The sequence below is a fragment of the Barbus barbus genome (genome assembly GCF_936440315.1).
Source record: "Barbus barbus genome assembly, chromosome: 9".
NCBI lineage: Eukaryota > Metazoa > Chordata > Actinopteri > Cypriniformes > Cyprinidae > Barbus > Barbus barbus.
In genome coordinates, this window is record NC_136737.1 from 18,990,434 (window position 1) to 19,005,502 (window position 15,069).

A 15,069-nucleotide genomic window follows, 5' to 3' on the forward strand; every position below is an offset into this window, starting at 1 on the left:
GAGGGTGCAATGCTGCTTTTCTCCTGTCCACCTTAAGAACGCTCCTGTGTTTATGATTTCCTGAAAACTTTTCCAACCAATCACAAAGCGTTCAGTGTACCTGCCTAACGCTCTCGCGCTTCTGATTGGTGGACACTCAGAACTCTCAGCCAGTCCGCTGCCTGCAAGCGCTGTTTGGAGCCACTAGAGAATGACAGGTCGAAAAAAACAAAAAAGGGAAGAAGGAAAATTAGCTCTGCTCACGCCATTGCCATTCGCCGTGGAGGATGAAAACTTTCGGAAACTTTTCGTCTTCATTTTAAGCTGCTCTCGGTCTACAGAACCGACGCCGACAAGAAGTACATTTAGACTGGACATATTCTCCTCTTGTTTGTGTATGTGAGAGGATTTATCTGAATAACGCTCACTTTCATCGACATATAGAGGAAACTGATGGAATTGTACATGCTAGTCGTATTTTAAACACTTCTCAGAGACACCAGACAACCATGTCGGGGGGTATAGGTATATATGCGGTCAAGAAACGGAAGAAGCCCGTTCAGAAAATGTAAGTTTTTGTGGGAACTCTCACGTTCAAGTTCAAACCGCGCTCGCGTCTCGCGCAGCAATGTTGTTTATACAATGTAACAAAATTTCGAACTGGTATGTAATGTTTCACTGGAACATTCTGACAACAGAATGGAGCGCGTTCCATTCAGCAAATGGTACAGTGTGTCATTTGCTGTACAGAACGTTCTAAAGTGTGTTTGAAGCTAACTATACGTTACTATATATATATATATTTATATATATTATATTATATGTGTGTGTGTGTGTGTGTGTGTGTGTGTGTGTGTGTGTGTGTGTGTATTTTCATATACAAAAGGCGATATGAAACGCTGCACATAATCCATAATTAAGGTTATGAACTAATGTTTTGGTCTGCAAAATGACTCCCTGAGGTGATTTTTGACTTTGCTTTGAATCTTGGGAAAGTTTTATTTGCTGTAATAACAAACTAAAATCTAACATTTAACATTTAAGTGTAATTTTTGTCATGTAAAATCAAAGTGGTGAGTCAAAGTCACGTCCAGTTTGTTTTCTGCCACTTTGAATTGAACTGAAGACATGTGAGTCACACAACTGAGCGAAAGTGACAATTATTGCAAACAGTTTCATAGCTGGAAACAAAGTTGTTGTATAATGATGAAAACATTGTGTTTGTTGCATCACAAACAAAAGAAAGTCTGAAGTTGACCCAGATCTGTATCCGTCGGGACACCTTAAGATCCAGGCTTGGTGTGTATAGTTCTGGGTCTGGCATGGAAATAGTACTCTTGTATTAATCATAATCAAGTTGAGAGTTGGCGGCGCTCTCACGCGATGCTTACACGAGGGAGGGGGGAGCCGGGGGGAGTATGTTATTGTAATCTGATATAGTCTTTTTCGCATTATGAGAACACAGGATTTTTTTTTACTTTTTGCTTTTTTTTCGCTCGCTCCCCCCTCCTCAAATTAACATATTTTTAAGTCACGCAAACTCTTACGCAACTGTGGTGGAACTGGCTGAAAAGCCTAAGCACGCCTCTGAGTTGTTGTAGGAGCTTGCTGATGCTCTACTTTCATGATTTTGCAGATAGTTTGTTTGGGGAAAAATGCAGTTGTCTTGAAGAGAATGACTTTATGGGAGCATGAATATGCTTAATGCATCTGGTTCAGTTCTGTGTATAACTTCTGTTGCACTGAAACATGGATTTGTGTCACTTCTTGAACAAGAACTTTGCTTCTCTTTATCTAGAGCGTTCTCACTTTACATGAACAATGTTTATGTTACACACATTGCATGTAGATATAATGGATCATAATAGTAGGGATACTAATAAAGCAGATTCACAGTCGTTTATTTTTAAGTACACTGTAAAAACAGTTTGTCAGGTGATCTAAATATAATCAGGTGGTAATGATAGTAATCAAAGTTTTTTTTTTTTTCTGTGGCACTATTTAGACAGAAAGGTGGCAACTGGTTGATATAATGGCAATATACAATTAGATGTAGATAATTCATAAATTCTCATTTTTTTGCGTAATTCGTACTTCAGTACCAGGTTACCAATAAGTATATGCTGTTATTTTAATAGTTGCAGTTGCATATGTAAGAGCAAAACAAAAATACATTTGCGTTTCCATTTCTATCTCACAACAACTAGTGATATGTTTGTTGTTATTTTTATTATTAAGGTATCCATACTGCTACATTTTATGATTAATAACATTATTATTATGTCAAAATATTACAAAAATATTTGAATATTAATTTTCAGATGCAAACATACAAATATTTTATATATTTAGCCTATATATTTCTCGATATTGTTATTTTTAAAAATGGAAATCGGCAATATAAATGATTCAATTTAATGTCCACAAAATTGCTCGCGTTAAAGTGATCACTTATTTTACCTCGTTTTTACTTAAAATTAACTAAAAAAAAAAAAATGTGTGATTCCAGTTGACAAGGTGATTGAAACTGTTGTTAATCTGCCAATTTGGCCAATTAATATGGCTTTCTTTTTTACTACACTTGGTTATTTTAATGAAAGTGTCTGAATATTTATTGGTTTATTAAGATGGGGCGGTACATAAAAAACATGGTTTAAGCAAAAGAAAATAATAATAATAATAAAACCTGAAAAAATGCATATGCATAGAGGATATAGCATACGTTCCGGTCCTAGATCAGGTCAAAATGGCTCTTTAGGGTACCAACTGCATGTTTTCACAGTATACTCAAGTAATCCTGCAACATGAACACTAATGTAAAGTGTGACTGTTTATTTCTTAGGCATTTTGTTTTAAGTTTAAGTGTTTATTACTGATTTATATCACTTAAGTTGATGGACAGGAGGGACTTGTGTGAAAATTTGATGTGCACTCAGTATATTTGGCCTACAAACTGTCCCATAAGAGTGCAGTGGCACAGAACCTCATACCTGTTGACAGCCCCATCAGGCCCACCCACTGGGTTATGTGTTTATTATGGTCGTCATTGGCACAGGAGACGGACGACCTTTGCACGGTTTGTCCACACTTCAGAATAGCTACTTACTGGAGCTTGAACTGCAGTGTATGTTTTAGCATGCTGATAGACATCCAAATGAGCCAGTATGGTGGCGAGGCGCTGGAGTAGCCAAAGACTGTGACTGACACAAAGAGGGTATTGAGAGGGAGTGTAACCAGACTCCTGGCTTCACGCCGCTGTAGCTGGAAGTTGGAATGCTGTAGAACAGTAGAACCTCTCTATCTCTCTCTTTCTTGCTCTCTAAAGAACCTTGTCAAGATTTCCTCACTCCTAATCTATGCGAAAACAAAATCATAGGTGCAAGTAATGAACCGGCTAACCTCACCCTTCTGCTGAAAACAGTTGGAACTTCAAGTGGAAGTTTTCAGCATCTCAACAGCGGGTTGAGAAAGTCAGCATGACTTTGAAATTGTCAGGGAAAGTAATGCAGCCTTGCTGAATGAAATCTATTTCTTAAAGGAAAACATTTACGGAACTCAAACCTTTGAACAGTAGTGTACAAATATTTCTCTAACAGATGAATATCAAAAACATAGGCGCAAATAACGAACTGGCTAACCTCACACTCTTGCAGTTGGAACTTCAAATGGAAGTTTTCAGCGTCTCACTGTGGTTTGGGAAAATCAGCATGACATTGAAATTGTTAGGAGGATTGTTAATACTGACATCTAACAGATGCCTTAAAATGGTAATAGATAGTTGTAAAAATCCCAATGTTTATTGTGGTATATGCCAATATGTACGTTTTCTTTAAACTGCAAGGTCATTTTTGATGTTTGTGTTACTGAGCAATTGGACCTATTAATAAAGGTTCTTTACTGGCATTGATGGTTCCATAAAGAAACTTTCATATCCATGGAACCTTTCCATTCCACGAAAGGTTTTTCATAGTGGAAAAAGTTCTTTTAGATTATTAGAATGTTATTTGCACTAAGAAAGAAGCAAAAATAGTTCTTCTATAGCAGGGATCCTCAAATCTGGCCCACGAGATCCACTTTCCTGCAGAGTTCAGTTCTAACCCCAATCAAACACACATGAGCATGCTAGTCAGTGTCTTCAAGATCATTAGAAAATTACAGGTAGGTGAGTTTGATCAGGGTTGCAGCTAAACTCTACAGCAGATTGGCCCTCCAGGGAAGGATTTGAGGAACCCTCTTCTATAGCACTGCTGTTAACCCCCCTTGTGTTTTTAAGAGTGTAAAACAGTGTTTGGCGTAAACAGTCTTGTTGAGACTATTTAAAACAACAGTTGATCCACAATGAAAATTGTATGATGGTCGTTCTTCTGTGGAACCCAGAAAGTAGATATTTTGAAGAATGTTTCACCTTTTTTTTGGCCATACAATGAAAGGTCATTGGCGTCTTAGTATGTTGTTGAACCCCATTTACTTTCATTGTATGGATAATAAAATATCTTCTTTTTGACTTGCAAACTGTATGGCGAGAAACTGTTTTAAAAACATATTTAGTGTTTGACAGAAATATTCATACAGGTGAGTAGACTGTAACTGATTGTTAATTTTTCAGTTGAATAATCCTGTTTAAGTGATGTTTTAATTGGGCAAAATTATGCTTTTAAGTACAATCAAATTGGAAAGTGGACCTGAACTCTGAAGTCAGTAAGGGGTTATTAGCTGTAATTTAATGTGTCTATAGACTACATCATTATTTAAATACAGATTTGCGTGAATAAAGATCAGCTGGTTAGTTTATTGCTCGCATCACCGTTGTGATGTAAGGCAGTTTGCACCCTGACAAAGTGCCTTAGAAAAGGCATGTTTACTGAGCTGTGCCTTTGAGTTGGGTATTTCTGGCGAAGGAGCTCGGGTACACTGATACTAGATTTTGATGTGTGCTGAAATAAATTTGGGTCAGCACCAGTGCAGAGCGTCCCTCTCTTGCAGACTAGAGTTTCAGTCTGTCCGTCACTTCAAATACCCACAAATCTTGTCTCGAGGAATGATGCTGATGTGTCTCCGCTCGGTCAGATAAAGTTTGCCGCAGTGACTCGTACCCACTGACCTTATAGGTGGTATAGCTAGAAAAAGTTATTTTAACAAATATGTAATTATTAAAGAAACTTCAGAAATAAATTTGAATTTGCAGTTTAAAATAAATTTACTATCTGAATATATTTTAAAATCTGTTAATGTTTAAATTATAGATGTTACTAAAATATTAACACATTTTGAAACACAGTATAGTATAATGAACTGGAATTAAGAAATGTTAATTTTAGAAATGTACTGTAGTTGCAAATATTATGAATAATTAATATATCTTGCATCCCTAACTGACCTTCTGAGTCGCAGTGGCTGGTGCAGTGTGATGCAGTGAATGCATGCCATTGGAGCCAATTTTAGTTCAGTTCTTTTTTTTCTTCAACTCGGGTTTTTGATTCAAACCTAAGCTACAGCTGAGGTTATCGGGTGGAAAACAACCACTATTGGCTGAATTCGCCTTTTTTCTGATCTTAGAACTGTTTTCATGTTTCCATTTAAAAGGAGTTTGGCAACTGGATAGGCACCAGTTGAAAACACTACACTACAAAAGTTTGGGCACGCTTGACTGACTTTTTCATGATCTTCAAAATCATTTAATTTATTTGTGTTCTAATTATTTATGCATGCATGCATACTGCTACATAATTCCCATGCTAAATTTCTGGAATTTTATAAAGACTTTTATTTTGATATATGTACAATACAGTAATATTCATAATAAAGAATGAAAAGTTGGGGAAAACGAAGACCGAGATTTGCAGGAATGTACCATGGGAGTTGTAGTAAAATTTTTCTCAAGCTGGAATGCCAAGTGCTTTCAGATTGTTCGTTCTTAGTGTCCTCAGTAAACCTTTCAAGCAACGCAACACATGCAGACAAAAAAAAAGCTGTTGTGCAACAGTGACTGCAAACGATTTGAAACCGTCTTTCCAGTGGTAGAGTTTTCAGGGCGAGTGCCAAATTTAAAAGGAAAGAGAGGGAAAGAATGTATCAGTTGTAAGTATAGAAAATAACCAAAGGGGGAGCGAAATGCGCCAAGAAATGTGCATTAAAAGAATGCGACACAGGAAGAACAAAGAGATGAGTCTTCAGATGGTCCTCTGTGTATTCCAGGCAGCATGAGAAACCCTGTTGCATGTTGGGACCTGCAAGAGGAAAACAGTCATGATGTCATACCTTATGTGATTGGCCCGAAACACTTGTACACTAGAGGATAGAAGAAAGAATGAGAGATTTCAGATGTTCCCCTTGTAGTGATGTCTTCAATACAAAACAATAATTTTTCAGTGACCACAGTAAATGTTGGGAGGTCCACATGATCAGAGCTCCGATCACTGAAACAGATGTAATTCAGGAGGAATGTCAAAGTTCTATTTCCCACTATAGGACTTTCCAAACAAATAATCATGGACAACAGACCAATAGAACAAAGCCACCATATTGGTACTTGCAAACATGAACACCCATTAACACGAAGCTGAAAACAATTAAAACTTTCAGTAGAAAGTTATGGTTAGTTGGTCTGTTAGTGCTGCTGTGTTACGCACAGGAGACTTCATTGTGAGGCTGGGCATTAAAAGCTTATTTGACAATCATGACGGACCCACAAAGACCTCTATGACCTTGCTTTATTGTCTCCATGTGTTTTTCATTTTGTTAAATTGTTTAAAAGAGGACTCAAGAATATATTTAATTGCTGTGGAAATGTAGTCACTGGAATGACAGCAACATTTAATTAAATTGTTTCTTTATTTTTAGCAGAACATTTTTTCTCTGTTTTAGTAGATGCTTTTAAACACAAAAATTGCTATTTTTTTTATTCTTAGAAAAATGTAAATAACTTTTATATGGGCCTTTCAGGTCAAATGTACAAGTTTTATTTATTTTACACATAAATATCAATATAAAAATATTCAAATATTTTAGCTTTGTTTATTATTTTTTATTATTTTTCAAAATTTAAATATTTTATATGGGCTTTTAATTTGCAATAATATGTGTAAATTATGTAGATATTATGTAACTCCTTGCAGCACAACTAACAGCCAAATTAAAACAATTCATATTAAAATGATGCATTTAAACAGACTTTGTAATGTATTATCCATGGACAGTTAACCCTGAAAAATAACCATTTGGAGAAAGAAAATAGCAAGGCACACCTAAAAGTTTCATTCTGAAAGCATTTGAGTCAGTTTTGACTGTAAATTGAGTGACACATCATCTAGCTCAGAGATCACCATCGAATGCCGTTCAAATGAATGCAATCTCCTGAGAAATGAAATAGTAGGTGAATCAATGCAACGCCAACAATGACGAGCTCCTTCGTGTCATTCTAGAGATCTGGAGCTCAGGGCCGAAGGCAAAGGAAGGGGCTGAACACACTCTTTTGTCCCCGCAGGCTCTTTTTTCGGAGGTTAGTTTTACTTTCTGGGAAAATATAATTAGGGTCCGGCTCGGATGGCTAGAGTTACCGCTCTTAGTCTTCTGGGCTGGCAGGCAATGAAAAGGCAGTTCAAGGTTTAGTTTCAGTCATATTTTTGATGGCCGTGATTCCAGTAAGCGTTCTCAATCTTAGATAATGGTTTTTATGTCAGAGAGGAGACAGTTGTTTTACTACTTAAACAGTAAAACACTGTTTTTTTTTCTATTTCTGATTCTGCATTTAAAACTCTTGGTGAGCATAAGATTTCAAGATTTTTTTTTTATTTGTCACATACACAATTATACAGGGTATAACCAGCAGTGAAATGTAGGTAAACATCAGCTCCAAAGTTTTTAAGGTTTTCTTGGCAGACGGCTTTGTTGCAGTGCTATTTTATGAATTAATATGAATTTAGAGAGCAGATTTGTTATGAAAACAGTAACTTGTGCAACTCTATGCAAGGCTGTCAACAGCGATGATAAACCGACCTCTGATTAGCAAAGACCTTTCAGACATCTATGTAATGCTGCAAGCATGCAGGAGAAAAGCCCTCTTAAGGATTCAATAATTCAATTCAGAGCTTATAAATCCAAACTCAGTAACTTCCAAGCATCACATACCGTGAAACCCCATCGTTATTTAGTTTGCTTTGTTGTTTTTTTCAGCATTCACAATAAATGAAAAAGTAAAACAACAAAATCCTGCAGATAATGCAGTGCATCTGGTGAGTTTTTGTTTTTCCAAACAGAAAAACCTTCACATCTCAATTTTACATTTCACCAACGAGTGTACAACAAGAGCCGATGTGAGCAAGACATTGTTCAGTTACCGAAATGACTGGCGTCATTGTTTTACTTTAGTATTAACTCTGGACCAAAATACTGAGGTTGAATATCTAAGTTCACATATCACACTGTCTCTAAGCTCTAGAGAATGCATGAACCTCAGTTTATACATATTTATAGGTTGCTTTCTACCAAAACAATGATAAGCCAGTTCTGGATGGTTTTTATTCTTTGTGTATTATACACAGACAATTATTCTTTGCAATATCTCTTCTTCTTAAATTCTTCCTTGTGGACATTTTCCATTAAGGCCACCTGCATTCCATAAGATATTTAAATAACTAGACGCCACAAGACTTACCAGCATTATGGGCTTATCACAGTCCGTAACAAGCAGGGTAACCCAATTTTTTCATCGATTTCTTCTTCCAGACCCAAACCACCACCACCTGATGGTGTGAAATCCAACCCCTCCAAGAGGCACAGAGACCGGCTGAACAGCGAATTGGACAAGCTGACCAACCTTCTACCCTTCTCAGAAGATGTCCGTGCACGGCTGGACAAACTGTCGGTGCTTCGACTCAGTGTTGGATACCTGAAGGTCAAGAGCTTCTTCAATGGTGAGATCACAACTTATTTTTAGAGTTTTTCGATTTTCATCTCTTTGATAACTTTTGCTGTTTTGTGCATTTATATCATGGTCAGTTTTTCTTTTTCAGCCTTTGTCAAGTTCATATTTTTACATATTGTTGGGCCAGTGTTATTTATGGTATTACTGCATTAACTAACTGTAAGCAAGGAAGAGAGGACAGTAAATGATGTGGAGAAAGGGGAACCGGATCAGGAGATGTCACAAATGGGATTGAAACTCATGTTGCCACGTGCAAGTATCACAGCTGAGTCAGAGTAACTGCTAAACTCCCACTCAGAGTGCTAGACAGACTGATTAATCATTGCGTCGCAATCGTTGAAGTCCATTCTACCAGAATGAAGGAACAGGGGAAGTGGCTTCTTTTACACTGCCACATATCACCCTCAATTAAATGACTGATGGTTTTGAAAATGCTTCTCAGAAATTATGATTCAGTCTCAGTCCTAATGGGGTTTTATCTTTATTAATTTATGTAGCAAGTTGTACTGAATTTGTTTGCATAGTTTGCCATAAGGTCCATGTCACATGAATAATACGCTAGAAACTTGTGACCTCAGCTGACATGTTTATTATCTCTAGAAAGTTGCAAGGGAGCTGAAAGATCACATTCTAGTCTGGTTTGGGGTCCTTAACTTCTTTAACTTTCTTGACATCATAAATTAGGCTTGGTTTTTCTTTTCATTTTACTTTCTGCTGGCTAAAAGGTTTCATAAATAACCCACATAGACATTTGTGAGTTCAGGATCAGTTTCTCTGAGAGTTTCAGATCTTTAGCCAATAAATGCTTGTTTGTTTGTGTCTTTAGGAAAGTCTCAGAAAAAACATGCCAATGTGACCTTGCAAGGAGTGACGTAGGATCTTCTAATGGAATTAAATTAAGTTTCTAAGAAAAATATAGAGGGGAAATCTCTCAACGGAAGATTAAATTTGTAGTTCCCAGAATAAAAAAAAAATGTCCATAATGCCTGTCTAAGAGATACTGGATTTTTATTTTCCTTAGAAATTCATATGTAGTATTGTTGTGTTTGTCAGTGATAGATTCTGAATTTTAGTCAGGATTGTGAAGTGGTCTTGAAGACAGACAGTGTAAAATGTATTTTAAATTGAGTTTTAAATTTGACTTAATTTGTCTTGTTTTGCAGTAAAAACTTCAAATTAAATATCAATGTCTTTCACTGAGAAAATAAGACTAGTAGATTGAGAACAGGATATTTTCCAGAGGACAAAAAGCTGTTTTGCAGATGTAGTCTGATTTGGTGAGATGTAGCTATTAAGACTTCATAACAATTGACACTTGTCTAATATAGATTTTGATTTGACTTCATTTAACACGTACACAGGATGAAAATAGCCCAGAGGACATGGGTTGCTGTACTTTGTTATCATTTCTAGATGATTATTTGACAAGACGTAGGCCTTGCCCTTATGTTCTTCGCTCACATGTCTTTACATGACCTTTGTTTTAGTTTTTAACACAATATCTGGATATAGTATTGGTTTTTGCTGCCATAATTACCGAAGGTGGTTTCTTTTCTTGTGTAAATAATTACTGCAAACATGTCCATTGACTTTTAAACATTGACCTTTCTTCTCGTACCCAGTCACAGGTCAGATTTTCTTTATCTTTAACTCCGTTATCTTGCTTTTTGAACATGATAGTGGCAGCAAGCATGTGTCTTTTCTTGAACTCCTTGCTGAGTAAGTGTGGCAGCTATGAAGTGTATGCAGAGAATTCCATTGTGAAAAGACAAAGGGCCTTATGGGAAATATTTTGGGAGTCATCTTGGCACCATCAGTGGGCAAGGAAGACAAACAAGCAAAGTTTGACATAAAGAGTGCTGAATCAGACAACATGGAGTTCCTGGCACCGTCCTGGACACCCCACCTTGTTCTGTCATGCTGAGCCTGTCCGAACAAAGACACAGACAGACAATTGGCAGGGAACTTGTCCATTCTGGATGGACATTTGAGAGACTCCCTAATAACCCAGTTTAGAGATGGGTTGAAATTATGTTTTTGCAGGACAGAAGGTCTTAGCCAGTGTCATCTCAAAGGTCTCTGACCTGTCATCATTTCACTGCCAGACTCGAACTTCCTTTTCCTCTGAGGAACTAGCCGTGCATTGTGTGGAAATTCATCAAGTCTTTCCCCTCTCCTCCACCACCCTTTTACGTTTTTCATTTGAAATTGGGCCTCCAAACAAACAGACCACCAAAGGCTCGACAGAGCCCCAAATGTGCCAGCCTGCTGCCCCCAGCTAAACTTCCTTTTATTGTTTTACTAAAATAGAAACAATTAGAAACAGGCATTTGGGGGAGAGTAGAAGAGCGAGCGGGAAAAAGACCGTACAGGAAACGAGAGCTAAGAGTGAAGCAGACAGTCCAAAAGAAGACAGGTTATTTTTGAATTGCCCACAAGATTCACACTTGTCGCTCTCAAAAGACTGGAGGCCAAAGAGATCAAATAAAACGTATCTCTATACGTTTGTTTGTGTGCAATGACGCTAGTAACCACATGTGTGAAGCAGAGAAACGAGGGCAACACGAGGCCCATCAAGCAGACAATGTTTGGTGTTGCTGTAGTGTGTGCTGCATAAATAAACTGCGACAGACAGGAAACACAAGGTATTGTGGTAAGACAGAGTCATTTCGCAGGTTCTTTTGAAAGAACGAGCAAGGAAGATGAGTGACAGACATGCTGGAAGGAAAAAGGGGGAGCATTGAGAGTATCTGGTAAGCGTATCCAAACAGAGGTGCTAGACAAATGCCTACTTCCTTCAGTGCCCCCATCCTACCTGTCTTTCCAGCATTGCTCTGTTGTTTTCAGCCTCAGATCTGTGTTGCTACTCTTTCAAAAGAATGTACATTGGGACTGGGACATATACGTCACTTTCCAAATAATTGCTGTAATATCAGGAAATAACATCGTCCTCAATAGTGAGGCTTGAATTGGCCCAATCCAAGCTATTTTCAATCCCTCCCCAACAGTATTAATTGGATCAAATCTGCGAGTACAGTAACTCCCTTATTAGCTTGTCTATTTTCATCAGCTATGAAACACAGAGAGAGGCGTGCCCAGGGCTACGGATTCCTCTGTGTCTGGCTTCTAGCAGGTCAGACACCGCCTTTGCAGAGAATGGTTCCTCTGTTGGTGTCCTCCCATCATCCAAGGCTGGAGATGGAAGGACCTAGAAGGTTGCACTGAGAAAAACCACAAGATTCGGTCCCACGGTGAGAAGCACAAATGGGACATTGTGTGAACTGCGGTCCCAGCATGCACCGGGGCCAGGGCATCGTTGTGTATTGATGAGGGTCAGGTCTGGAGGAGTCGTTGCATAGAATGGTCCTTGTCTGAAGTGTAATGTGGTGTGTCATTGGTCTAACTTGGCTTTGACTTTAGGGATGAATCGGTTGGCTTCAAAACTACTTTTGTGGCGCCCAGAGTATGATGGAAAGAAAGAGAGGCAGAAAGATTCCAGGAAAGAAAGGTTCATTGTTCCTAACTTTCTTGTTCTTCATCTTTGCCCTTTCAACGTTTAAACAAGTTTCTATGCCTCTACACTGTTCAAAGCTTTTAGCCTCGTCCTTGTACTTGCAGCAAATTTCCATCGCGCTCTCTCTCCTTCTGTTTTTCTGAACTGCATTTTCTGCATCTTATCTTAGTAGAGATCACCGTGTTCCTGATGGTAAATGGATGGCAGGTTGAGGGTGGTAGGGCTGAGGGAGGGAAGGGTTGGTGCTCAGAGCCCTGAGGCATTCCGGCACGCTATGGGGGCACTGCAGGTAGTGGAGACCTCCAGACCACTTGGGGTCTCTCTCATAAATTATACTTTAAAAGAAGCAGTAAAACACCTTATTCTTTTTCCCATACTCGTTTGTCTGACCATTTTGGGTGGAACCTTTGGTGGCTTTGTCTATCAGCTTTTCTTCTTCCTTTTCAGATGTGTACAGTGTCTAGAATGTGTCAGAGTTCAGAAGTGGTAATAAGTCAGACTTCTCCTTGATGTCAAGGCACTCTGTACCTCATCGTTCCTCAATCCAAACTTGATTGGCCAATTAAGGGATTTCTGTGGGACAAGTTTTGGGTATTTGGCAGTTTTGGGTTGATGTTGAACATGAACACCATCTTTTGCAACACCATGCTGGTTAGTCTGAGGAAAGATGGTCCTTACCCTGTTTTATCTGACAAACTTCAAGAATCGTCTCATTTATTAATTGTAAGGTACAGGTTGAGGTCAGATTGTTGTTGCAGTGAAAATAAAGTGTTAACTCTCTTTCTTTAACCTTCAACTGCTTGAGTAGGTTTCTTGTGTTTTGTTTGAGGAATTTGAGGGGTTGTCAAAACTTTGGTTTCTGCTTTCCTTCGTTCCTTGATTATGAAAGACGGAATGGCGGAGCAGCCAAGAAAATGGAACAAAAATGCTTCTACGTGTTTTCGAAACCTCAGTATTCCCATGTCCTGTCAACTCTAGTTGGATCTGCAGTGCCAACACCTGATTTCATTTTTTAAGTCCATGAAAGCAACATGCACTATTGTCATGCTTAAGTTTTTGTTTTCCCTGCCCAATTTTTTGTTCTTCTTACCGCCGAATGACCTGACCTGCCGCGTCTCTGAATGTGAGACAGCTTTGGTCGGCCTCTCTTTTTTTGCCCTTTGATGTGAACGTTTAGTCATCAGTCTTGCCAGAGAACAACAATCACAGCAGGGGTCTCAATTCTGAGCTTATACATGCACAGGTTTACATTATTCCCTGTTACTTTGATGTACTAATTCAAGAGAAAAATGCATTTGTCTTTGCTTTGCAGGGCTACAGGCCTGATTAAACTTTGGCAATATATTCATCTTTGAAATTTATCCTACAAACCATATTAGGGAAGCAGAAGATATAGTTGCCTTATTTAGAAGTATAGATAGTATTTTATATTTCATTTCTGTATGGGGGTCTATACGTCATAATTCAATACTTGGCATGATACCTTGAACTCAGATATGCAAGACAAAGCAACCTAGTACTCCAGTTTTCAAACTAGTGCTTTTCACACACACACACACACACATCTCCTTGACATCACTATGTTCCTGAGACACTCATCTGAAATACCATGATAATAATGCTCTTTGTATCCATGTAGCCTAAGGTAGTTCTCATTCAGGTGATGCTGTCTCTATTTATATCCTGGCACCTCTGTTACCCAGTAGCACTCGTATGCAAACCAGGTCGCCTACTAATATGAAACCAACTTTTTCATCATTCATATTTACAGCCTCTCTTTCCATTGTTTATATACCCATCTTTCTAAAGCATGACTTGCAAGCATGGCAACTTTTTTTCTTTGCTTTTTTGTCTGCCTACACACTGTTTTTACACCCACTAAAAAGGAGAAATAGTAAAGCTGCAGTGCTAATCCAAATGGGGCTCTCGCAGGTTCATAACACAAAAACAACAAATGCTGCAATGTTCCCCCACACTTGAGGTGGCGATAGCATCAACAAGCATGCCTATCAGCAACACAAGATGGAGCTTTTAAGATCATCACAGTCAAAACACTGAGCTTGGCTACTCAAGTGGAGACAGGCCCAAGAATGATAAAGAGCCAGAATAACCTTCCTTTTGAGAGAGAAGTTTGGAAAGAAAGGTACCATAATGCCTTGGTAGTCATTGGAAATAAATGAATGTGTCCGTGATCAAGAACAAACAAAGGGAGGAAGAAAATAGTCTTCTGCTATTAGGTTGTCTTTATACAACAAATTCAGTAGCAGATACCAAACCATGAATTTTGATACACAAAGTGTAATATTGGTTTGAATACATAAATGTGATTTATTTTGGAATTTATTTAATAATTTTAAATGTGTTTACATTTTTATTTATATAAAATATTTTTTATGTATTTTAATTCATTCAATTTAATAAATTTTTTAATGTATCCAATAATTGTAACATTTATTTAAATATTAGTTGTGTAAAATAATTGTAATATTGTCAAATATTTTGTTTATAAATAAAAACATACTATACATTTTTAGATAAATTTATATCAATTTAAAAAATATACCACTTAAAACATCTTTGTCAGACAAAACTTGTTTTATACTTTTTAGTAAACTTTTTTTATATACTTTTTTAGAATTTTTGTGCTTTTTAA

The 15,069-nt window shown here is 37.7% G+C and overlaps 1 protein-coding gene across 1 annotated transcript in view; it reads left to right on the forward strand.

Annotated features, from left to right (window-relative positions):
• Positions 1 to 212: 212 nt before the first annotated feature.
• LOC306875367 (aryl hydrocarbon receptor-like) overlaps positions 213 to 15,069 on the forward strand; it is a 59,432-nt gene continuing 44,575 nt past the window's right edge. The window contains exons 1-2 of the mRNA XM_079425875.1: positions 213 to 547; positions 8,704 to 8,891. Of these exons, the coding sequence (XP_079282001.1) occupies positions 489 to 547; positions 8,704 to 8,891 (247 nt within the window). The 5' untranslated portion in view covers positions 213 to 488. The remainder of the gene's footprint in view (positions 548 to 8,703; positions 8,892 to 15,069) is intronic.